The sequence below is a fragment of the Procambarus clarkii genome, chromosome 31 (genome assembly GCF_040958095.1).
Source record: "Procambarus clarkii isolate CNS0578487 chromosome 31, FALCON_Pclarkii_2.0, whole genome shotgun sequence".
Taxonomy (NCBI): Eukaryota; Metazoa; Arthropoda; class Malacostraca; order Decapoda; family Cambaridae; genus Procambarus; species Procambarus clarkii.
The window spans coordinates 21,196,724-21,221,220 of NC_091180.1; the positions used below are offsets into that span (position 1 = coordinate 21,196,724).

General features: G+C 46.4%; 1 protein-coding gene across 4 annotated transcripts in view; it reads right to left on the reverse strand.

The window, feature by feature from the left end:
• Mcad (Medium-chain acyl-CoA dehydrogenase) overlaps nt 1–24,497 on the reverse strand; it is a 73,618-nt gene that overhangs the window by 40,882 nt on the left and 8,239 nt on the right. For 3 of the 4 annotated variants that reach the window (XM_069334463.1, XM_069334465.1, XM_069334466.1), the window contains exons 2-4: nt 12,184–12,292; nt 10,547–10,668; nt 1,999–2,145 (exon numbers count right to left, since the gene is read on the reverse strand). In XM_069334463.1, coding sequence (XP_069190564.1) covers nt 1,999–2,145; nt 10,547–10,668; nt 12,184–12,292 — 378 coding nt within the window. Of the gene's footprint in view, nt 1–1,998; nt 2,146–10,546; nt 10,669–12,183; nt 12,293–21,523; nt 21,554–24,497 lie in introns of those variants that run through there. The other variant, XM_069334464.1, reaches the window with a different exon arrangement.

Sequence of the window (24,497 nt, forward strand, 5' to 3'; positions counted from 1 at the left end):
ATGCAAAATCAAGATCAAAAACCACATCTAGTATTGGGCCCCTGCAAAAGGGAGATGGAACTTTCACCGATGACAACAAAGAAATAAGCGAGTTACTGAGGAAGCAGTACGACTGTTTTCAGCGAGCCACTAAATACACTAAAGATTGATAACCCACATGAATTTTTCATTGACATGATACCAACATCAAATCATATATCAGACGTCACCCTATCCCCACTGGATTTTGAAGAAGCAACAAACAGTATGCCTATGCACTCAACCAGGCACTGATTCTTGGAACTCCATATTCATCAAGAACTGTAAAAAAACACTATTGCAGGCCCTTCACATTCTTTGCAGACAAAGCCTAGATACTGGCATTATCCCTGACATACTAAAAACAGCATAGATAGCACCACTCCATAAAGGAGGAAATAAGGCAGAGGCAAAAAATTACAGACTGATAGCACTAACATCACACATCATAAAAATCTTTGAGTGAGTGCTAAGATGTAAGATCACAAAATACATGGAATCACAGCATCTCCATAACCCCGGACAACATGGTTTCAGGACAGGGTGCTCTTGCCTGTCACAGCTGCTGGACCACTATGACATGGCATTAGATGCCATGAAAGACAAACAAAATGCTGATGTAATTTACACAGATTTTGCAAACGCTTTTGACAAATGTGACCCTGGTGTTATTGCACATAAAATGTGTTCAAAAGAAATTACCGGAAAAAGAGGCAGATGATCTATAATTTCCTGACTAACAGAACCCAATGTGTAATAGTCAACAAAATAAAATCCGGTCCATCAGCCATGAAGAGCTCAGTCCCCCAGGGTACTGTGCTTGCTCCAGTACTTTTTCTCATCCTCATATCGGAAATAGACAAGGACACAATCTATAGCACTTTATCATCCTTTACAGAAGACACTAGAACTTTCATGAGAGTAGACAACATAGAGGACATGGCAAACCTCCACTCAGATGTAAATCAGGTCTTTTTATGGGTTTCAGAAAATAATATGGTGTTTAACGAAGATAAGTTCCAGCTCTTGCACTACGGAAAAAAATTAAAATATAAAAGCAGAAACCACGTACAAAACTCAGTCAAATCATAACATAGAACGAAAAGGCAATGTAAAGGATTTGGGTGCACTCAAGTCAGACGACCTTACTTTTAAAGAACACAACAAAGTACCCGTCACAACTGCAAGAAAAATGACAGGTTGGATAACAAGAACTTTTCAAACTAGAGATGCTATACCAATGATGATACTCTTCAAGACGCTAGTGCTCTCTAGAGTGGAGTACTGCTGCACAATGACAGCCCCTTTCAAAGCTGGAGAAATTGCTGAACTGGACAGCATGCAGAGATCCTTTTCTGCTATAATCCACTCAGTAAAACATCTAAACTATTGAGACCGACTAAAGAGCCTAAATCTGTATTCTCTAGAGTGCAGGCGGGAAAGATACATAATAATCTACACATGGAAAATAGTAGAGGGGCTGGTCCCAAACCTGCACACAGAAATAACATCACATGAGACCAGAAGGCATGGCAAGCTATGCAGAATACCCCCGTTGAAAAGCAGAGGTGCAACAGGTACTCTGAGAGAGAGAACTCTATCAACATCAGAGGCCCAAGACTGTTCAACACGCTTCCACTATACATAATGGGCATAACTGGCCGACCCCTCACAGTGTTCAAGAGAGAACTGGATAAACACTTCCTAAGGATACCTGATCAACCAGGCTGTGATTCGCATGTCAGGCTGAGAGCAGCCGCATTCAACAGCCTTGTTGACCAGTCCAGAAACAAGGAGGCCTGGTTGACGACCGGGCCGCGGGGACGCTAAGCCCCCGGAAGCACCTCAAGATAACCTCAAGGTAAGCCATCTCAGCAAGATAGCTTCAGGGAGCCACAAAGGGCTTTTCCCCAGAAAGTATAAAGAAAGGAACATTTAGTAACTACTCATGGATAACTATGAGATCACTTATGAGCTTACCCCTAAGTTAGTGGATTCCATTGCAGTTTGAACTCCACTGCAAGCATAAGCAATCTCTTCTGTGATGAGGCACCCTTCAAATGTTCCTAGTCCCATTCCACCAATATCGGCTGGAATGTGTGCATTCATGAGACCCAACTCCCAACTCTGTTGATACAAAATAGAATTAAAAATATACTGTATATGGTATTGCCTGAATAATAAATGAATGTAACATAAGTGGAAAAGTAGTAGGAAGTTACTACAGTAACTTTCTACTACTTCTATATATAGTATACAATACAGTACTATACATAAATAAAACAGTAAATTAACACTTTCGCCCAGAGGTGGCGCCGGACAGCGTCACCAAGTTTTGTCTTGTTTCCGCATGGGTGACACTGGCTGGAGTCTCGAGAAAAAATATTTGTATAAATTCCAATTTCTATCCGATCTATTGGTACTTGGGGATAGTTTACAAATGTTCGCCATGAAATTTACGTTTTCTTTAATAGCCGAAGAGCTTATTTGGGAGAACGGCATAACAGTGAATCATCGTGGTAAAACAATTGTATTATTGACATGACGAGTATAATCAACGTAGTTTTTATATTTGTTGCCGGTCGAACGCATCCTTATGTGACGTTTTATACTTATGTTCTTCTAGAACATTCTATTGCGAACACATTGGTACAAAAATGAAATACGTACATCGAAAAATAATGTCTGGACAGTGAATTGAATATACACTTTTCAATGCGGGTTTCACCGATATGCCACCGCGGGTAACACTTCGGCCACTTTCCACACTCTTGTGGGTGGGCTGCGACACTGATTCTATATTTATATGCATATGTCCGTGCAGGGAATTTTATTGCGATTTCAGTGATACCAAAATTAACCCTGTAGGACAAGTGTGGAGTTGACAACCCTGAAGATAGTAGAAACATTTCGTTGCTGTCTGGCGCTCACGGCTAGTGATTAAATGGGTTTTTTTATTTGGTGCTGATCTAACTTATGTTTTGGTGACATTTTATACTTATGTTCTTCTAGAACATTCTATTGCGAACACATTGGTACAAAAAGGAAATACGTACATCGAAAATTAACATCAGGACACTGACAAGAGTATACACTTTTAAATGTTGCCGCTCGATCGCCAGAAACGCTAATCGCACTTGGGGAAAGTTTTTTTTTTCATTCGCCGGAACGCAAAAGTGTTGAAAACCAACATATCTGAACCTATGCTAATTTGGCTGCTCATTTGTGATCCCATATTTTGTTGTTGATCAATACCAATTACAGTACTTTTTTGTTGATCTGTACCCCCCCCCCCTACTAATTCATCCCTGCTCTGTAGACCTCGAGTTCACTGCTGATCTGCACCTCCTTCAACCAACTTTCCAGTAAGTGTTCAATAATCAATCAGCTTGCACATCACATCAATATACTGTGCAGTACTTTACATACACTGGGACTTTGCTTGAACAGATCATTGTGAGCCAGAATCCTAGGTAGGCCAGAAAGAACTGGATAACAGATAAATTCTTGATGAACCAGAACTTGGTGTCTGTTTCATCAAGCTGTCCTGTTAACCTGGGTCAATGCACCCAACAAAATACCTGTACAGTACTGTAGTTCACATTTTTTCAAAGTTTATACTATTCTCCTGTTTTTAGTCTAAATACAAATAAAATGAATGCTTTTGTGAATGTTTTCTCCAGTTAAGTCTTGACTAAAAGGTAGTGTTGTTTGGTTAAGTGACTGTGTGGAGCTGCAATATAGACATATCGTCAGTGGAGTCGTCTCGGCTGCATTTTTTCTTCTGTGAATTTATCACAATATCTGTTTCTCAAGAATGTTTATCAATTTTTCTATTTATATTTAGTTATTCCTGAATTAAAAGTGTCAAGCAGCAAAAAAAGTAGTGAGGCTAAGCACAGTAAGGTGAAGAGGAGGTATCTGAAAAGGAAAGATAGGTTTAAACTGATTGAGAAAAAGCAAGCAATGCTGGCAAGTGAGGAGGCTGGCAGAGAAGTTTGGTACTATCACTTGCACCGATTATGACACTTTGTGCATCTTTGATTAATATAGTGAATTGTCACTGCACAACACCTACAAAGAGTTATACGGAGCAGCTTGGTCATCTCCAAGTAAAAGATTTGTTTGTCTTCAACTATTTTTCCTCAAGTAAATTTAAATTGGTTTTTTATATAACATCTAGTGGTCTACATGTGCACAAAGATATGTTCTATCATTTGGGGTCAGAAAAAAAGTAAAACAGCTTAAAATAGCAAAAAAACAGCGATGAATGTAATCAAACGTCATTTTCTGGATGTGACCCGTCGGCTCCCTGGAGCTATACAGGCTGATATGCTAATGTCAGACTTTGGCATCAGTCATGTGTATGGAGTTCTGTGGGCCTACCGGGGACCTCGAACCAGAACCTGGCCCCCTCAGAAAGGCAAGGGGAGCAATGGCCTATAGAAACCCCCGTGTAGTTGGAAGCATTCTATGTCTGCCATTGACCGAGTCGGGCACCCAGAAAGGTAAGCGTCTCAAAACAAACCCCCTATTCTGGTTAAAATTGCTACCTAACGCCGAACTAGTAAACAGAACTCCCCAAAAAGAAACGAGCAAACTAGCATGACGTCACACATTAACGTGCCACTGTCTGTGCAGCTCCCCCCTCCCCGGGAGGGAAAAGGGGGAGCCCCAGACCCCCACGCCGGTGATCCACACCCCAGTTCTGAGGCTGGACGTCAAGAAAACGCGAAAACCGCTGACCGGAGGGAGGAAGGGATGCCGGGAGCCTCCGGGTCACACCCAGAAAATGGAGTTTCATTACATTCAACACTGGTTTTCTGGGGAGACCCCCGTCGGCTCCCCGGAACTAACTACCCACAGAGGAAAGTAGAGGGACTCATCCGGGAGGTGGTCGCTGCTCGCTCCGCACTCAAAACCGAAACAACCAGCTGCAACCGCCGACCCAAGGTGACACAGGCCCAACTAGGTTCAGGAACGTGTACGAGATAACGAGCTGCCAGGACCCCACTCGACCGCCAAAAAATTCCATGCCCAAATGTCAAACCAGGTCACTTTGCCAAAAACGCCGGCAAGAACCACGAACTTACGAACGTCACGAGCACAGGGATAGACTGCAGGCTGGCTAGCCCCAAGACTCCTGAGGACGACCTGGGAAACCTGCACCCGTGAACAGGGAAGAAGGGAAATCGGAGCAACCCAAAACGCAACCACGGACACAGAAGCCGAGGCATGCAAATAACGGCGAAGAACCACCACAGGCCACAAAACACGATGCACCCCTGACCTAACCAACCACGCATCAAAAACTCAAGGAACCCTCCGGAAAGCAACAGTCTCAATCTTTGTCAGATAAGAAGGAGACGCCTGCAGACGAACAAACCTATCACCCCGACCGAAGGAGCAGAAAACCAGAACCGGAGGGGGCCACCATAAACCGAGAAGAAAAAAAAGAGCACACTGTCCAAAGACCAGGGCGGCACAGGTGGCGCATGAGCAGGCTGGAGGTGAAACAACGCATGTGACAGCTTGCAGAACAGCTTAGAAGTAACATTAATACCGAATGCAAGCCGAAGCATCCCCCGCCCCTTCAGAGCACACTCACTTTTCCCTTCAGAGCACACTCACTTTCCCCTTCAGAGCAGGAGAGATTGCTGAAATAGAGGGAATACAGTGAACATATACGGCACGCATAGACAAGATAAAGCACCTAAATTATTGAGATCGTCTCAAAGCTCTCCAAATGTACACACTAGAAAGGAGACGAGAGAGAGATACCAAATAATATACACATGGAAAATACTGGTGGGACAGGTCCCAAATCGACACAGTAAAATAACAACGTACTGGAGTGAACGATATGCAAGAAAATGCAGAATAGAACCAGTGAAGAGCAGAGGTGCCATAGGCACAATCAGAGAACACACTATAAACACCAGAGGTCCGCGGTTGTTCAACGTCCTCCCAGCAAGCATCAGAAATATTGCCGGAACAACTGTGGATATCTTCAAGAGAAAACTAGATTGTTTTCTTCAAAAAGTGTCGGACCAACCGGGCTGTGGTGGGTATGTGGGCCTGCAGGCCACTCCAAGCAACAGCCTGGTGGACTAAACTCTCACAAGTCAAGCCTGGCCTCGAGCTGGGCTTGAGGAGTAGAACAACTCCCAGAACCCCATCAAGCAGGTATCAAGCAGGTAAGCAGCTCCCCCAGAGCCACGCAATACGAGGCGACAGTATGCGGCAAAATAACGGCCCAGAACCCCCACAAGAGAGGAACAAGACAATGCCAACAAAACACAGCCACCTAAGAAGGGACAGAAGGAAAAGGAAGGGCCGCCAAAATACCCCACACCGCCGCCCAAGAAGCATGCAGGTGGGACACCAGCAATGAAGCCACCTGACCACCAACAGAAGGCGAGACTCGAGGCAGAGCCCAACAAGTCGTTTAAGAGGCGGAGCCGCGGGAAGAAAACGGGCGCGACCACCGAGCAGGCAGAGCCAGAAACTCGAGCCAGCAAACAAGGAGATGGAACATCTGCCATACCAAAAAACATCCCAATGCCAGCGAGCCGCCAGAAGGTTGTTGACCAAGACCCTGACAGACTCCAGAGAAGGGACATCGCGAGACTCCAAAGATGCCAACAGGCCAGGAAAGCCAGGAACCAGAATCGAAACCTGGCAATAGGAGACCCAAAAGGCACAAACAAAACACACGTGTAGTATAAAAAGAAGCTGAGGAATGAAGAAGGTAGGCAGCAAACGGGAACGAAGGGATAGGTCCAACACCAAAAGCCACTGGACATGTCCCAACATGTCATCGGGAGACTGAAAGATCCAAAGGGGACATGGCCACCACAAGCAAAATCCACAGAGAAAGTGAGAGGGTAGAGAAATACAAGCCAAGGAACACATGGGGCACACATAATGGGGGGAAAACATGCTGAACTGAACGCCCAAATGAGCTGTAGAAAAGAGAGAAGAAGCATACTAGTGTCAGAAGGAGACAATAGGAATGCATGAAGAAGGAATGTGGTGGAGGCAAACCCCACACCCAGTGTCAAGCGCAGATAAGAGAGCCTAGAAGGCTCAAGAACCTGTACAGAAGTCGAATGACAGGCGAGAGGCGGGACTAGGAGCCAAAGCTCATCCCCCAGCAAGCACAACTAGGTGAGGACAACTAGGGGAGTACAGAGAATCCAATGTACATAGAAAAACTAAGCCAGGTACAGCAAGACCAGCAAGGAATGAGGGGGCCCAGAAAATCATGGCAACAAAGAACCCAAACAAGGAAGGCCCCAGGAAAAAGCACAGAAGGTCCGAACAAAATGCCACAACCATGCCCCAACACACAACCGCAGTATCAAAACCGCAGCAAAACGTCACCACATAACACCCCTCTAACACAGGAACATGTACCACATAGCAGACACCTCCACCTGTGCACCTTGGAACACAGTGGAGGTGGGACCCTGAAACTGAAGCATGGATGGACATGCATAGGAGAGGGACTAGATGCGTATAGTCAGGAGCTGCCTCGTATGGGCCAAGAGGCCTCCCACAATCACCTGTGTTCTGACGTACGAATCGGGAGGTTAGGAACAAGAGCCGCCATGTATGGGCCAATAGGCCTCCTGCAGGCACCCCTGTTTGTATATTCTATGTTCTCATGTACGCATGTACTCCCATTCGTACCCCCAAAAAACGAACCAGCGCCTGGACGAAGGAGACACCAGACCGCATAAACTCGCCTGCAGAACATAGGCACGGAAGGGTCATGACAATTTTACTAAGTTGGTGTCGCCAGAGGCAGCTAGGGTATCGTGCACCCGCAGCCAAGAAAACCGAGAGCACCACCCGTGGAAGCTGGCCAGAGCCGCTCATGTAGGAGAAGAGGAGGGGAGAGGCGAAGGAGGCGCCCCCACCCAAAATGCAGGGAAAACCCGGCGTCCTCCCCATAGCGGCACTCCAGACCACCCCCAGGAGCAACGGGGCACGGACTGGAGAATGAGAAGAGCGAGAGGCAAAGCACTCTAGAAAAAAATGGACGGAGAAGACCAGCATTTGTGCACACCAACCGAACCAAAACAAACTCCCACGGCGCATGCGCAGGACACTAAAGAAAAGTAGCCCAACAGTTTGTATCCAGAGTGACTCGCTTAAGAGAAGAAACAGCCCAATGCACGGGAGTAGAAGCCAAAAAAGAGTAAGCAACGACACACATAGCCAGCTCATTTAATGAAAACAATGAACCGAATTGGGCTACCAGTAGCCCATCCGGGACACAAGCAGCCCAACCTGGCATTCCGGACCAGGAGTATGGAAGGAAAATGAGCAGTGCCGAGACACAGCATAGAGAGAAGATACATGAACAAAAGAACGAGACAGGGCCGAAAACCAAGAGGAAGCACGAAAGAAGACCAACAAACCCTAGAAAGAACCAGAGGGAAGCCTCACCAAAAAATGACAGACGTTCCAATAATACGGGGAAGGAGCAAAATCCAATCCGAACTTTCGAGAACACAGAAGCAAGCACAAATGACGAAGGCATAGAAAGGCCCAGTTGCACCCGAGACCAAAAGTCATGCAGAACCCCAAGAAGACGGGAACATGACGGAGAAGTCCCGTCCCAAGAAAAAGGGGTGAAGAACGGAGAAGAGCACCCACTGACAGGATGGAACCAACGGGCATAAAGGACAATGAACCAGTGCCGGGAACCCACACGGCAGGCCCCGGGGCCGAGCCATTCCCCCAAAGCCCCAGCCTCACAAGAAAAACTGGGGCAGCCGTGAAAAGCACAAAGGAAGGGAGCCCACTGGCAGACTCATACAGCACGGCTGGAGTAACAGGATCGAATGACCCCGTCGCTACCCCGGAAAGGGAATTCCCCGAGACCAACCAAGTCTCAAAACCATGGAAGCCCCGCCCCAACCCCGAACCTACAGATGGTAAGGACCCAGATGCAGGGAGGAAGGGAGGAGGGACCCGACAAAACCACCAACCAAAACGGGGGAGCCACGGGGCTTCCAGGGAGCAAACAACCTAGCGCGTTGCCACCGAAACTCAACGTGCAATGCCCGTGCTGCCTGCACCCACATAGTCAGCATAAGACTGGGTAACCAAGACACAAACAAGCAACAAAACTCGCAGGACTCCAGGCCGAAGGTGTCACCGACCCCACAGGCAGCAGACAGAGGCAAAACAATGAAAGTCACCCCGAGACAAGGGGACAGAGCAACCCCTCGAACTACCACAAAGCGAGGGGGGACTCCGGGGCCACATCCATTGGGCCCACGCTCCACCTAGGGGTTTCCCCAGGGTCCTGAGCGTTTACTATAAAAGGACTCATGCTCAGGTAATCCCAGGCAGGGTACTGCTAACCGGCGCCCATGTCTACCAAACAACTTTCTAAGAATTGAACCCCTGGGACGTGAACACTCACGGGGACCTAGCAGGGGGAACCACTGGAAGAAGGCAGAGAACTCAGTAGAAAGGGGGAAAGAACCAAAGGCAGACCCCCCCCACCAGGTAGACAAACAAAAAGAAAAAAAAAACTGCAAGAGTACAGCGTACCCAGGCGGAACAGAGCCAGCTGCTATGATTGGTGAAAACAAGCTGCGCAGTACTCTGTGCCCCTACCAGTGCAAACTGCCCGTTACCCTAAGGTGAACAAGGGAGACAGAACATCCTATCACACAAAGGGCGGCCAAAAACCAAGCAGTAAACGGCCTAGTAAAAGCAGGACCCAAGGAGCTTGTGAAAGGTAACCCCAAGCCCCAAGAGCAATACTTACAGGGCACCTAGGGAAGGTAAACCCTAGGCGCATGCAGCCCGAGTACTGGAGACTCACTCCCGGCTCACACACCACCTAGAAGACAGACACCACACTCTAGGTACAGTGCTGAAACAACCACTGGAGCCGGAGCACACAACCCGCGCCTATAGCATCAGCCGAAGAACTGGGGGTGTGGATCACTGGCGTGGAGGTCTGGGGCTCTCCCTTTCCCCTCTCAGGGAGGGGGGAGTTGCGCAGACAGCGGTGCAGTGACGTCATGCTAGTTTGCTCACTTCTTTTTGGGGAGTTCTATTCACTAGTTCGACGTTAGGTATCAATTTTAACCAGAATAGGGGTTTGTTTTGGGACGCTTCCCTTTCTGGGTACCCAACCCAGTCGATGGCAAACATAGAATGCTTCCAACTACACAGGGGTTTCTATAGCCCATTGCTCCCCTTGCCTCTCTGAGGGGGGCCAGGTTCTGGCTCGTGGTCCCTGGTAGGCCCACAGAACTCCACACACATGACTGATGCCAAAGTCTGACATTAGCATATCAGCCTGTATAGCTCCAGGGAGCCGACGGGGCTCCACCCAGAAAAATGGTGAATATTAAGTAGTTCAGAATCCTCAGTGAAACAAAAAAGGTTTGGTCCTAACCAGTCTGTTCAAGCAAGGTTAAGCTCTATGGTACTTTCATAAATCCTTCTTGAGAACTTCTTGATCAACCATTAATTATTCACAACATTCACATACCTTTTTAATTAATTCCCAAGGGTACTCCATGGTGCGGTCAAGTTCAGCTGCTTTTGGAAGTACTTCCTCCCGAGCAAACTTCCTAGCCAATTGCTGAATCTCCTTTTGTTCATCCGATAAATCTTGAATGAAATATGTGCATGTATTGTCAGATATTAAAAAGTTTAACTGTATAATATACAGAACTGAACACATACTGGATAATATATATATATACAGTAGCACCTCTATTAACAAGTTTAATCCGTTCTGGCACTGAGCTCGTTATGTGGAAAACTTGTCTTAAGAAACAAATTTCCCCATTTAAAATAAAGGAAATAAATTTAATCCGTTCCACTCCCAAAAACATCCATACTTGAATGACATTTTTTTATGTACTGTATATATAATACTGCACATGTAATTATAAATATTTTGTTGTACTGTTTTCATGTTTACTTTACCTTATGAAGAGTCGTTGCTGATTTGAGAGAGACGCTGGGGAGGTGGGAAGGAGGAGAGGGGTTATGGTGTGGAAGGAGAATCCACCTCTGAGTCAGGCGGGCTCTCCATTCTTGGAAATTTCAACCCACTGGGACCGGGTTGTGGTTCACTATCACTGGCTCTTCTTTTCTCTACTTTTGCAAAGAACGTATCTATTGACAATTGCTTTTGTCTTTGTTCTAGGATGTTCCTAAAACAAGACAGCAAATTGTCATTAAACATGTTCACACACCGGGTTGTCACTGCTTTATCAGGGCAGTTTTTCCAAGAATGCGGTCACCATTTCAAACATTCCCAACACTTCCCTGATCTCACTGGAAGAGGCAGCATCCTCCCTTACCTCCTCATCCCCTTACTAATGGTGCAAATTGTTGATGAGGCCCTGCCATACTCCCTTGTGATATCAGTCACACAGACACCACGCTCATGCTTTGCTATAATTTCCTTCTTTAAATCCACAGTAATTGTGTCTTTCTTCATCTTGACAACACTATCTTTAGCAAGCAGCTTCTTTGGCGACATCGTGCGTTACAAATTGTAGTCACAAAACCACAAAAAAACAAAGAAAAGCACAAATAAATGCAAAGGAATGCTTGTCGTGCACGATACAACAACAACACTGGCGTCGGAGGCGTCTGAGAATTTGAGAGAACCCATGAGACGCTAGGAAACAGGATTGGTGGGGAATGGATTAATTCAAATCCCTTTATTTCTTATGGGAAAAATCGCTTCGACTTACGATCCATCTCTGGGAACGGATTAGCATCATAAGTCGAGGCCCCATTGTACCTACCTTTCTGGGTGCCTAACCCCAGTCGATGACAGATAAGGAATACCCCCAAACACAAGGGGGTCTCTTTAGGCCATTGCTCCCTGTACCTTTCTGAGGGGGGGCCAGGTTCTGGCTCTGGTCCCCAGTAGGCAGGACTCCATTGACTGAAGCCCCAGACTAATACAGCGCATCTCAGTCCTATAGCTCCAGGGAGCACAACACAAACATGCAATACAACCATACTGTACTCAACATACAGGTTCATTACAAGAGTACTAGTAATTATATTTTTGTTTATCAATATACTCTAGTGAAGAATAAAACAAAATTTACTTATTTTTAGTAAATTTTGTTTTGTAAATGAAAATTAAATTCCTCTTACCAAAACAGATGCCACCCTTGCCACGTGGTGCAGTTCCTGCAACAGTATGCTCTAAAGCAGTACTTCGTAGTTGCACACATGATCGTGCCACTGGTCCAGCTCGCAGTAACTGCAATTGTTAAATTAAATAAACATTAACAACTTTAAATGGAATTACAGTACCTGTTAGGCAAATGAAAACAAAAGATGAAGCAGCTCTGAAATCTACAAAGGTAATCCAGGGATGAATATCAAGAAATCAACAGGTTTTCACTGCTGCACAATAGGTTATTTGTAGAATCAATCTAACAAACCTGAGCAGACAAGCAAACTGATAGCCAAGTGCAAGTAAAAAAAAAAAAACAGCATTGAATATAAAGAAATGCCATTTTCTGGGTGAGACCCAGAGGCTCCCCAGAGCTTATCCAGGCTGATATGCTAATGTCAGACTTTGGCATCAGTCATGTGTATGGAGTTCTATGGCCTACCGGGGATCACGAGCCACAACCTGGCCCCCTATTAAAGAGGCAAGGGGCGCAATGGCCTACAGAAACCCCCGCGTGGTTGGAAGCATTCTATATCTGCCATCGACTGGGTCAGGCACCCAGAAAGGTAAGCATCCCAAAACAAACCCCTATTCAGGTGAAAATTGCTACCACAAGCCGAACCGATGGATAGAACTCCCTTAAAAGAAACGAGCAAATGATCGTGACGTCACACGTTGCCATGCCGCTGTCTGCACAGCTCCCCCCTCTCCGGGAGGGGGATGGCAGAGCCCCAGACCTACCGCGCCGGCTATCCACAATCAGTTCTGAGGCTGGATGTCAAAAACGCGAAAAACCGGTGACCGGAGGGAGGGAGGGATGCTGGCGAGCCTCTGGGTCTCACCCAGAAAATGGCAATTCATTACATTCAACGCTGGTTTTCATGGGGGAAGCCCCTTCAGCTCCCTGGAGCTGACTACCCACAGAGGAAAAAAGAGGGATGTACCCGGGAGGCGGTCGCCACACACTCCCCAACACAAAGTCAAGACAACTGACTGCAACCACCAACTCAAGGTGACACAGGCCCGAATGGGCCCGGGAAGACACAAGACATCGAGCAGCCAGGCCCCTGTATGACCGTCAAAAGCCCTGTGCCCGAATGTCAGCTAGGACATGCTGCCAAGATGGTAGCAAGAGCAGCGAATCCACAAATGCCAGGGGCACGGGGAAGGAACACAGGCTGGCTAGCCGCAATAACACAGCGGACAACCCGGAAGACCGTCACTCGTTAACATGGAAAAACGGAACCGGATCAACCTAAAGCGCGTCCCAGACACAGAAGCCGTTGCGCGCAAATAACAGCGGAGGGCCGCAACCGAACACATAACACGATGCACCCTTGGCCCGACCAGCCAAGCACCAGCAAACCAAGGACCCCCTCCGGAAAGCAGCAGTCTCATCCCGTGCCAGAAAAAGGGAGACGGCTGCAACCGAACAAACCAATCACCATGACCGAAGGTGCAGAAGCCCCTGCACCGGAAAGAAGCTCACCAACCCAATCCCAAGAGGCAAATACCAACAGGAAAAAAAGCCTTTGAGAAACAAACCCGAACCGAAGGGGTCACAACCAATCAAGAAGAGGCGGAACCGCAGGAAGATCTCGAGCACGACCACCGAGGAAGTAGAGCCAGAAACCCAAGCCGGCAAAGAAGGAGATGGAACGTCTGCCAAACAGAAAAACTCCCCAACATGAGCTAGCTCGCCAGGGGATCGAAAACTACAGGTCTAACGCGAGATTCCAGAGAAGGAACACCACAAGACCCTGAAAATGCCAACCGGCAGGTCAAGATAGAAAAACAGGAGCCCAAACCTGGCAACAGAAAGGCCCAAAGGCACAAACAAAACACACAACAGTGTGAGGAGAGAATGAGAAAAAGACCAAAAGAACAGCCCCAACAGCCAGGGACAAGAGTGAAGCAAGACAATGAGGAACGAAGAAGGCATGCAGCAAAATGGGAACGATAGGGACAAGACCAACCCACAAAGTTGCAGGCCCTGTCCCAACAAACCAAACTGAAGAAGGTGCAAAGGGTTGCCACCAGACCAGCACCCGAACCAAGGGATACGAGCAACGAAGACAGACCAATAAACACAAGTGCGACGCACCATGCGACACAGGCGGAAGGAGCACTCAAAAAGCCAAAGGAACACAAGAAGGAAACATTCCAGCGGCAGAGCAGTAAACAAATGGAATGCACGAGAAGTGGGGAGGCTGACCCCACCCACAGCTGAAAGTGCAGACATGACAAAGCCCAGGAGATGTCAGGGAAGCAACAGGGAAGAGGCAGGACGAAAGAGCCTAAGCTCAACCCCAGGAAGCACAACCAGGGGCGGACAACCCGGCGAAGACAGAGAAACCAATGTACATAGAAGGGCCAAGCCAGGCACTCTAAAACGGGAAAGGAAAGAGGGACCACAGAGAAGACCACGAAAAATGCCACAAGCAATCCTCAACACACAACCCCAGGCGCAAAACTGCAGCAAAATGTCACTGCACAACATCCCGACACAGGAACAAGGACCACATGTCACTGTGGTACACGTTAACAATGCACACGTGCACCAGCAACATGCAACATGTAGCAACTTCTCTCAGTGAAGGTAGAGAAATGGTGGAGGCTGACTCCAGACAGGGTCAAACGTAGATACGATAGAGCCCAGTAGGCCTAGGATCCTGCACACCAGGTGACCGAAGGCGGAGAGGCGGGACCAAAGAGCCAGAGTTCAACCCCCGCATGCACAACTAGCTGAGCACACAACCTGCATCTCAACCATCGTACCTCGTAGCATGGATGAAGTGGGTCCCCTGAGCGACTCGAGCATGGGTCGAACATGCATATGAGTGAGACTGGACAGGTCAAAATAGGGACAGTCACTTGAGTACTGATGCTCTTGTAACCGCATCCAAAAATATATCATACAGTGGCATCTTGACTTACGATTGCCCCTACTTACGATAATTTCGAGTTACAATGTAAATTTCATAAAAAAAATGCAACTCGACATCCGAAGGTGTCGCCGACTTCCGATATTTGTTGATACACATTTGGGTCGACGGAACGCGTGGTTCCCGGTCACGCGGTCTGACCTGCCTCAGTTTACTACAGCTACCTGCTTAAGTGGCGATCGCGCCTATAAGAAATTCCGCGTTTGTGGTGATTTTTTGCATTTTGAACATTGAAGTAAATATTATATATCATGCCACGAGTCCCAGGAAAGTCAGTGGTAAGGCTCAACATATGAAAACCCATGTAAGGATGACCATAGAGCAGAAACAAGAGTACAGAATGTCTCTTCCTCAACAATTAAGAAAATGTGTGCAGCATGGGAAGAATTGCAAACCTTTGCTGAAACGACTCACCCAAATCAAGCTGCAGTAGGCTGTTGCCTTAACCTATTCAATGACACTGTGATGCATCATTACAGACAAATGTTAAAACGAAGGGAAAAACAAATGCCTCTTGACAAATTTGTAGTGAGACAAACAAGCACTGAACCACAACCAGGTCCTAATGGTATTCAGGCAAAACGTAGGAGAGAGAGTACCTCAGAGAAAACATCACTGCCTGATGTGATAATGGAAGGGGACTCCCCTTCCAAACAATAACAACTCTCCTCTTCCCAACTCCATCACCATCTTCCATACGCCATCAAGAGCCCTCCATAAAGGTAAGATAAACTTAGGTACTGTACTGTAGTTAGAAAAAAACATTGTATTCAGTATAAAATGTATTTGTATGTTAATATTTTGGTGGGTGGGGAATGGATTAATTCAATTCCCTTTATTCCTTATGGGAAAAATTGCTTTGACTTACGATCCGTCTCTGGGAACGGATTAGCATCGTAAGTCGAGGCCCCATTGTATATATTTCATATAAACATATTCATATAAAAATATTTATATAAATATAAACATATCCAGCGACTGGCCAAAAGAGACGCCAAACCGCAGAAATTCACCCACGAACGTGTCACGACACAACATTGCCGAGAAGATCCAGGGAGCACCGCCAAGGGAAGGCCAGAGTCGCACATGCAGGAGAGCAGGGTAGAGGCGAAAGAGACGCCCCACACCCCCATTACACAGGGAAAACCCCGGCGTCCTCCCCATAGCTGCAATCCAGAACACCCCAGGACCAACGGAGCACGGACCGGAGGATTGAGAAGAGCGAGAGGCGAAGCACCCGAGAAAAAAGGAAGCAAAACACCACACTGCGCACACTGCCCAGACCAAAACAAACTCCCATGGCGCATGCGAATGACATGCTGTCTGAATCGCACAACCCGATCTGTGGAAAGGCGCCAACTAGGACTACTTTACAAGAAAAGTAGTCGAACAGTATGCAACTCCAATGAACCGCTAAAGAGAAGAAACAGCCCATCACATGGGACAGGAGCCAAAATAGGAGTAAGCAGCAACAACATGGCCGGCTTACGAAAGAAAGACAAGGAACGCAATCGGGAATCAAATTGGGCTACAAGTAGCCCAATCCGGCATCCCAGACGAGGAGTATGCAAAGAAAACGAGCAGCGCCGCGGCACAAAAGAACGAGACAGGACTGAAAACCAAGAATGAGCACAGAAAAGGACCAACAAGCCTGAGAAAGGACCGGAGGGAAGCCACGCCGAAAGACGACAGACGTTCCAATAATACGGGAAGTAGCGAAAACCTTCCAGAACCCTCGAGAACACAGAAGCAAGCACAAGGCACAAAAGCACATAAAGGCACAGTCGTACCCGAGACCAAAAGTCACATAGAACCCCAAGAAGAGAGGAACACGACGAAGACATCCCATCCCAAGAAAAAGGGGGGGAATAACGGAGGAGAGCACCCACCTACAGGATGGAACCAACCAACTCGAGGGACAAGGAACCGAACCCGGGGCAGCTGTGAAAAAAATAAGGAAGGGAGCCCACTGGTAGACTCTTACAACACGTCTGGAGGAACAGGCTCGAATGCCCCCGTCACTACCCCGTAAGGGGAAGTACAGGCATACCTCAGTTTAAGTTTAATTGGTTCCTGGAGACGCCTCGTATTCCGAAAACTCGCATTCCGAAGCTAATTTCCCCATAAGAAATAAAGGGAAATGAATTAATCCGTTCCTGACTACCCCAAAAACCCCACATCAAACTAAATTTTTATACCTAATTCATCTAAATAAACCTACAAAACTATGTTCAAGTTATTACTTACCTTGCTGTTGAATGCTGTAGGCGTATGGAAGATGGTGAGGAGGTGGGAGGAAGAGAGGAGTTACTGTTTGGAAGGGGAGTCCCCTTCCATTATCACATCAGGCAGTGAGGACTTCACTGGTATGCACACTCTGGCACATTTTGCCTGCATACCACTAGGACTTGCTTGTTTTACTAAGAATTTGTCTAATGACACTTGTTTTTCCCTACATTTTAGCACTTGTCTGTAGTAAGAAATCACATTAGCATTTAAAAGGTCAATGCAACGGCCTGCTACAGCTTTATCTGGGTGAGTTTTTTCAACAAAACTTTGCAGTTCTTCCCATACTTCACACATTTTCTTAATCAAGAAGGGACATCCTCTACTGCCTCTACTCTCAGCTATTTTCTTAGGTTGAACCTTACCAATGGCTTTCTTGAGACCCATGGCAAGATATATAATGACAACTTTTATGCTCAAATGGCCAAAAAACCGATAAAAAACTGTAAATCCTTGTGAAGAATTCAGGTGGGATAGTCACTGGACACGAGACACTGGTAAACTGAGGCGCGATCGCCATGCCACCACGCGCCAGTCGGCCTGTACACGTATCAACAAACTCGCGTCCCGAGGTAACCCTCGCCTTCCGAGACATATTTTTGGAGTAAATCCTGCTCGTCTTCTGAAAAACTCGCATACAGTGACACTCGCATTCCGAGGTACCACTGTACCCGAGATCGCCCGAGTCTCAAAACCAACGACCCCACCCCGAACCCACAGACGGTAAGAAGCCGGATGCAGGTAGGAAGGGGGACCAGAATGGATCACAACAGGGGAAAGACAAGGGGGCGTGGAAGAAACCGAAGCACCCAACACCCCCAAGCCCCAAAACCAATCAAAATAGGGCAGCCTCGGAGCTCCGGGGAGCAAACAACCGAGAGCGTTCCCACCAACGAAGCTCAACGTGCAACGCCCGTGCTGCCTGCACCCGCATAGTCAGCATAAGACTGCGTAACCGAGTCACAACAAACAACAAAACTCGCAGGACTCTGGGCCGAAGGTGTCACTGACCCCACAGGCAGCAGACGGAGGCAAAGACAGATAGAGTCACCCTGAGACAAGTGGTGAGAGCAACCCTCAAACTCGCTGGAAGTGAGGGGGGACACCGGGGTCACATCCATCGGACCTGCGTGCCCTCAGGGGTTTCCCAGGGTCCCGAGCATTTACTATAAGAGGACTCGCGCTCAGGTAATCCCAGGCAGGGTACTGCTAACCGGCGCCCAAAGCTACCAAACAACCTTTTAAGAACTGAACCCCCGGGACGTGTACACTCACGGGGACCTAGTAGGGGGAACCACCTGAAGAAGGAAGAATACTCAGTACACAGAAGACACAGAGCGACGAACGAAGGCAGATCCCTCCACCAGGCAGATAAACAAAAAGAAAAAGAAAACCACGCAATTGGACAGCGTACCCAGGCGAACAGAGCCGGCCGCCATGATTGGTGAAAACACGCTGCGTAGCACCCTGCGCCCCACCAGTGCAAAACTGCCCCTTACTCTAAGGCGAACAAGGGAGACAGAACACCCAAGCACACAAAGGGCGGTCGAAAACCAAGCAGTAACCGGCCTAGTAGAGGCAGAACCCAAGGAACTTGTGGAAGGTGGCCCCAAGCCCCAAGGGCAGTACTTACAGAGCACCTAGGGAAGGAAACCCAGGCACTTGCAGCCCGAGTACTGGAGAATCACTCCCGGCTCACGCACCACCTAGAAGACAGTCACCACACTCTAGGTACATTGCTGAAACAACCACCGGAGCCGGAGCACATGACCTCAGCCTTTAGCACCAGCCGAAGAACTGATGGTGGATAGCTGGCACGGTAGGTCTGGGGCTCCCCCTTCCCCCTCCCGGGGAGGGGAGAGCTGCACAGACAGCGGCGCGGCGACGTGTGACATAATGATCGTTTGCTCGTTTCTTTTAGGCGAGTTCCATCCATCTGTTCGGCTTGTGGTAGCAATTTTCACCAAAATAGGGGGTTTGTTTTGGGACTGTTATGGCCCCCAATTTATAAAATATGGGGTATGCACTTATGAGTCACGGTCTCCCCATTTAACTGTTAAGAGGGAGTAACCTTCACATCACTGGAACATACATAGCCTGGCCAAACATATATCAATGTTCTAGGGGAGTGAAAGGCTAGCAACAATTATTCCAGTTTACTGGCATTAATCTATATCCACAACATTAATATAAAACATTCTACTAATATCACACACTATTACTTTATATCCAGCTTCTTAACAACTGGGCATGATACATCAAATACAGGTCTGGAAACTGCATCAATTAACCCTAGCTGACACCAGGAACTTGCCTGGCGCAGTGGAACACTACCGTCTATATGCTGCTAATACCAAAACAGGGTGGTGGTGTCACTACCAGTAACACACGAGGAATGAGGTAACAAAATCACATAGAGCACCATCGCCTTACTTAAAAGTCCTCAGAATATTACCTCACAAAGACATATAAAAACCTCCACCACTGGTATACATAATGAACAACGGTAGAAATGATCCATATAAATACATACTGTTACATGAGAGTAAATCTAGCAGGCATACTACCCAAATAAGGTCACAAATCACAGACCAAACGCTAACAGGTTTGCTCGCCTGGAGAGGTCAGAGAGTAGTGGCGCCTTGAGCCAACCTTGCTGAGAGGCGACACTGTAACCAACTCCAATAAGTCAACTGACCTTCAACTTTCAAATCTCTCTAGCTCATTTACAACATAAACTCACTCAGGAACTTCTAATTTAATATACAACCACTTAAGAGTATAAGGCACAACCTTACATGATGATATATAATAATACATTAAAGAAATTAACATGAAATACAAAATAAGTATACAAAGAATTCGCATGGATACGAGATGGTAACACTGGCAAAGTCGGTACATCAGAAGGGGAGAAGGGAGGAGGAGGGGGTTGGGGGTTGGGAGGATTCAACGACATCGACCAACGGTTATACATGTGCATACAAGATCAAAAGATTGTCCAAGTGGAAAACATTTCACAGTGCCATATTTTCATTAAATGTCATGACAATGGGACAATGCAAGGTACAACACTAAAATGGAAACTACTCAGTATACCTATGGATAATATATCTGGAAACTAAATGTATACATTCTCCAACATGGTCCACATAAAGTTACCTATATAGCATTGATGTAGCATTAATTACAATACGCATACAAGGATGTTTTTCAAACTCCATGACATTAGGCTACTGCTATAACTAGACATCTAATATATATCCACAATTACATGGCACACAACTTTGATACTAGAATTAATATAGACTTGGAAATGTATGTCACACATTGACAATACAGTAAATAAGAATAATATATGATAACATAAGATTATATCATAACACAATATTCGTGATACGAGGCTATGAACCAAGATATCACTGTATAGTTTGAGCACACTCATACACCAATCTCAGTATGATCATACTGGTGTATGAGTGTCACAACAGGGACGCTTACCTTTTTGGGTGCCTGACCCAGACGCTGGCAGACATAGAATGCTTCCAACCACAGGGGGGTTTCTATAGGCCATTGCTCCCCTTGCCTCTCTGAGGGAGCCAGGTTCTGGCTCATGGTCCCTGGTAGGCCATAGAACTCCATACACATGACTGATGCCAAAGTCTGACATTAGCATATCAGCCCAGATAAGCTCCAGGGAGCCAAAGGGGCTCCCCCCAGAAAAATCCTTAAATTTGCAATATGAATACAAAAACAAGTTCAGTGAAAACACATATTTTAAAGTAAAGATGCTGGTTCTCAGTAACTTGAGACATTTTTTGTTCAAAAGTGGAATACAAGTACTATACAGAGGAACTTCAGTTAACAAATTTAATCCGTTCCGGCACTGAGCTCGTCATGCTAAATGCTCATCTTGCGAAACGAATTTCCCCATTTAAAATAATGGAAATAAAATTAATCCGTTCCACCCCCAAAAAACATTAATATAAAATTTTATAATGTAATTATAAAATGGCAAATACTGTACTACATGTAATTATTATAACTGTTTTGTTTTACTGTTTTCAATTGTACTGTACTTTACCTTATGAAGAGTCATTGCTGGCTTGAGGGAGACAATGGGGAGGTGGGGAGAAGAGGGGTTACAGTGTGGAAAGAGAATCCACCTCTTGAGTCAGGCAGGCTCGCTCTTCTTGTGAACTTCATCCCACTGGGACTGGGTTGTGGTTACCTGGTTGATACCTGGTTGATGGGGTTCTGGGAGTTCTTCTACTCCCCAAGCCCGACCCGAGGCCAGGCTTGACTTGTGAGAGTTTGGTCCACTAGGCTGTTGCTTGGAGCGGCCCGCAGGCCCACATACCCACCACAACCCGGTTGGTCCGGCACTCCTTGGAGGAATAAATCTAGTTTCCTCTTGAAGATGTCCACGGTTGTTCTGGCAATATTTCTTATGCTTGCTGGGAGGACGTTGAACAACTGCGGACCTCTGATGTTTATACAGTGTTCTCTGATTGTGCCTATGGCACCTCTGCTCTTCACTGGTTCTATTCTACATTTTCTTCCATATCGTTCACTCCAGTACGTTGTTATTTTTCTGTGTAGATTTGGTACTTGGCCCTCCAGTATCTTCCAGGTGTATATTATTTGATATCTCTCTCATCTTCTTTCTAGTGAGTACATTTGGAGGGCTTTGAGACGATCCCAATAATTTAGGTGCTTTATTGTGTCTATGCATGCCGTATATGTTCTCTGTATTCCCTCTATTTCAGCAATCTCTCCTGCTCTGAAGGGGGAAGCGAGTACTGAGCAGTACTCAAGACGGGACAACACAAGTGACTTGAAGAGTACAACCATTGTGATGGGATCCCTGGATTTGAAAGTTCTCGTAATCCATCGTATCATTTTTCTGGCTGTCGCAATATTTTTTCAATATTGCGACAATATCAATATGGTTCACTATCACTTGCTCGTCTTTTCTTTACCTTTCCAAAGAACGTATCTATTGACAATTGCTTTTGTCTTCATTTTAGGGTGTCCCTAAAAAAGACAGTAAATTGTCATTAAATATGTTCACACACCGTGCAGTCACTGCTTTATCAGGGTGATGCTTTCCAAGAATGCGTTCACCTTTCCAATAATTCCTAACACTTTCCCTGATCTCACTGGAAGAGGCAGCATCCTCCTTTACATCCTCCTCCCCTGATGAGAGCTCTTGTACCTCCTCTTGATTTAACTCCTTCTGCAGTTCCAGGAGTTCCTCAGTGGTCAATTCATCACTGTGCTCCTACACTAACTCCTGCACATCAGCAGCATTCAACTCCAGACCCAAAGTTTGCCCCAGAGTGACAATATCATCCTCAAGATGCACTTCCAGGTCGTCCACAGGTGCAGGTACAGGCCCGAAACCTTTGAAGTTTCGCTCAGGGATACCCTCAGGCCACAGGTTTTACCATGCAGAGTTTAGCGTCCTCTGTGTCACTCCTTCCCAGGCCTTATCAATCAAACGTAAGGCACCCAGGATATTGAAATGCTCCTTCCAGAATTCTTTGAGGGTCAGCTCTGTAGTTTCTATCACATCAATATACCTCTCCAACAAGGCCTTCATGTAGTTTCTTAAAGTTGGCAATGATTTTCTGGTACATGGGTTGGAGGAGTGGAGTGGTGTTGGGAAGAAGAAACTTCATGGTGATGAACTGATTTTCTGGAAACAAATCATCTTACATCTGTGGAGGATGTACAGGAGCATTATCAGGCACAGACAAGGCCTTGAGTGGTAACTGCTTCTCTACAAGATAACTCCTCGCTTAGGAGCCAAAAATGTCATTGACCCAGTCACTGAAGAATATTAGTGTGACCCAGGATTTCTTATTGGACCTCCACATCACATTCAGTCAGGTCTTGTGCACTTTATACGCCTTGAACACTCGTGGATTTTCTGAGTGGTGGACGAGCAGTGGCTTGATCTTGTAATTACCACTCGCATTGGCGCAGAACACGAGGACAAGCCGATCCTTCATCGGCTTGTGGCCAGGCAAAGATTTTTCCTCTTGCATGATGTAGATCCTCTTCGTCATTTTCTTCCAAAACAGGCCAGTCTCATCACAATTAAAAACTTGTTGGGCAAGAACTCCTCTCTAGCAACGAATTCCTAGAACTCTGAGACAAATCTCTCAGCAGCAGCTTTATCAGAGCAGGTAGCCTCTCCATTTCGCACAACTCTGTGTATACCACTTCTCTAACTAAATTTCTCAAACCATCCCTGGCTTGCCTTAAATATCTCCTCATGTTCAGAAGACGCACCTGGTGTCTTCCTGACAAGATCCACATACAGCACCTTTGCCTTAGCACAAACAATAGCTTCACAATATCACCATGTAACTACCTTTCATGCATCCAAACCACCAGCAGCTTTTCAATATCTAGGATTTTTGGACGTTGCTTGGTAACCTTGGTAACTCCTTGAACCACATCAAGCTTCTTAAATTCTTCCTTCCTCTTCAAGATGGTGCAGATTGTTGATGAGGACCTGCCATCCTCCCTGGCGAGATCAGTCACACGAGCACCACACTTGTGCTTTGCTATGATTTCCTTTTTCAAATCTACAATAATGGTGTCTTTCTAACCCCTTGACTACACTATTTTTAGCAATCTTTGGCAACATCGTGGGTTACAAGTTGTAGTCACAAAACCACAAAAAAAAGCAAAGAAATGCAAAATTAAATGCAGAGGGATACTTATCCTGCGTGATAAAACAACAACATTGCCGTCAGAGGCATCCAAGAAATTGCGAGAACCAGCGCGAATACTTGAAAGCACCACATGGTTTTCTCGTTAACCGAGCGGAAGCTTGTCAATCGAGACAACTTTTCTGCGAGTGGCTCGCTCGTTACCTGAAATGTTCGTAGATGGGGCTGCTCGTCACCCGAGGTTTCTCTGTACAGTGCTGTGTAATCACATTTGAAGAATCCACCTCTCTGAATGAAGGTTACAATGTAAGCTTTTACTTCAACTGCAAAAGTGATTTTGAATGCTTAGTACAGTATATATTTTCATTCTAC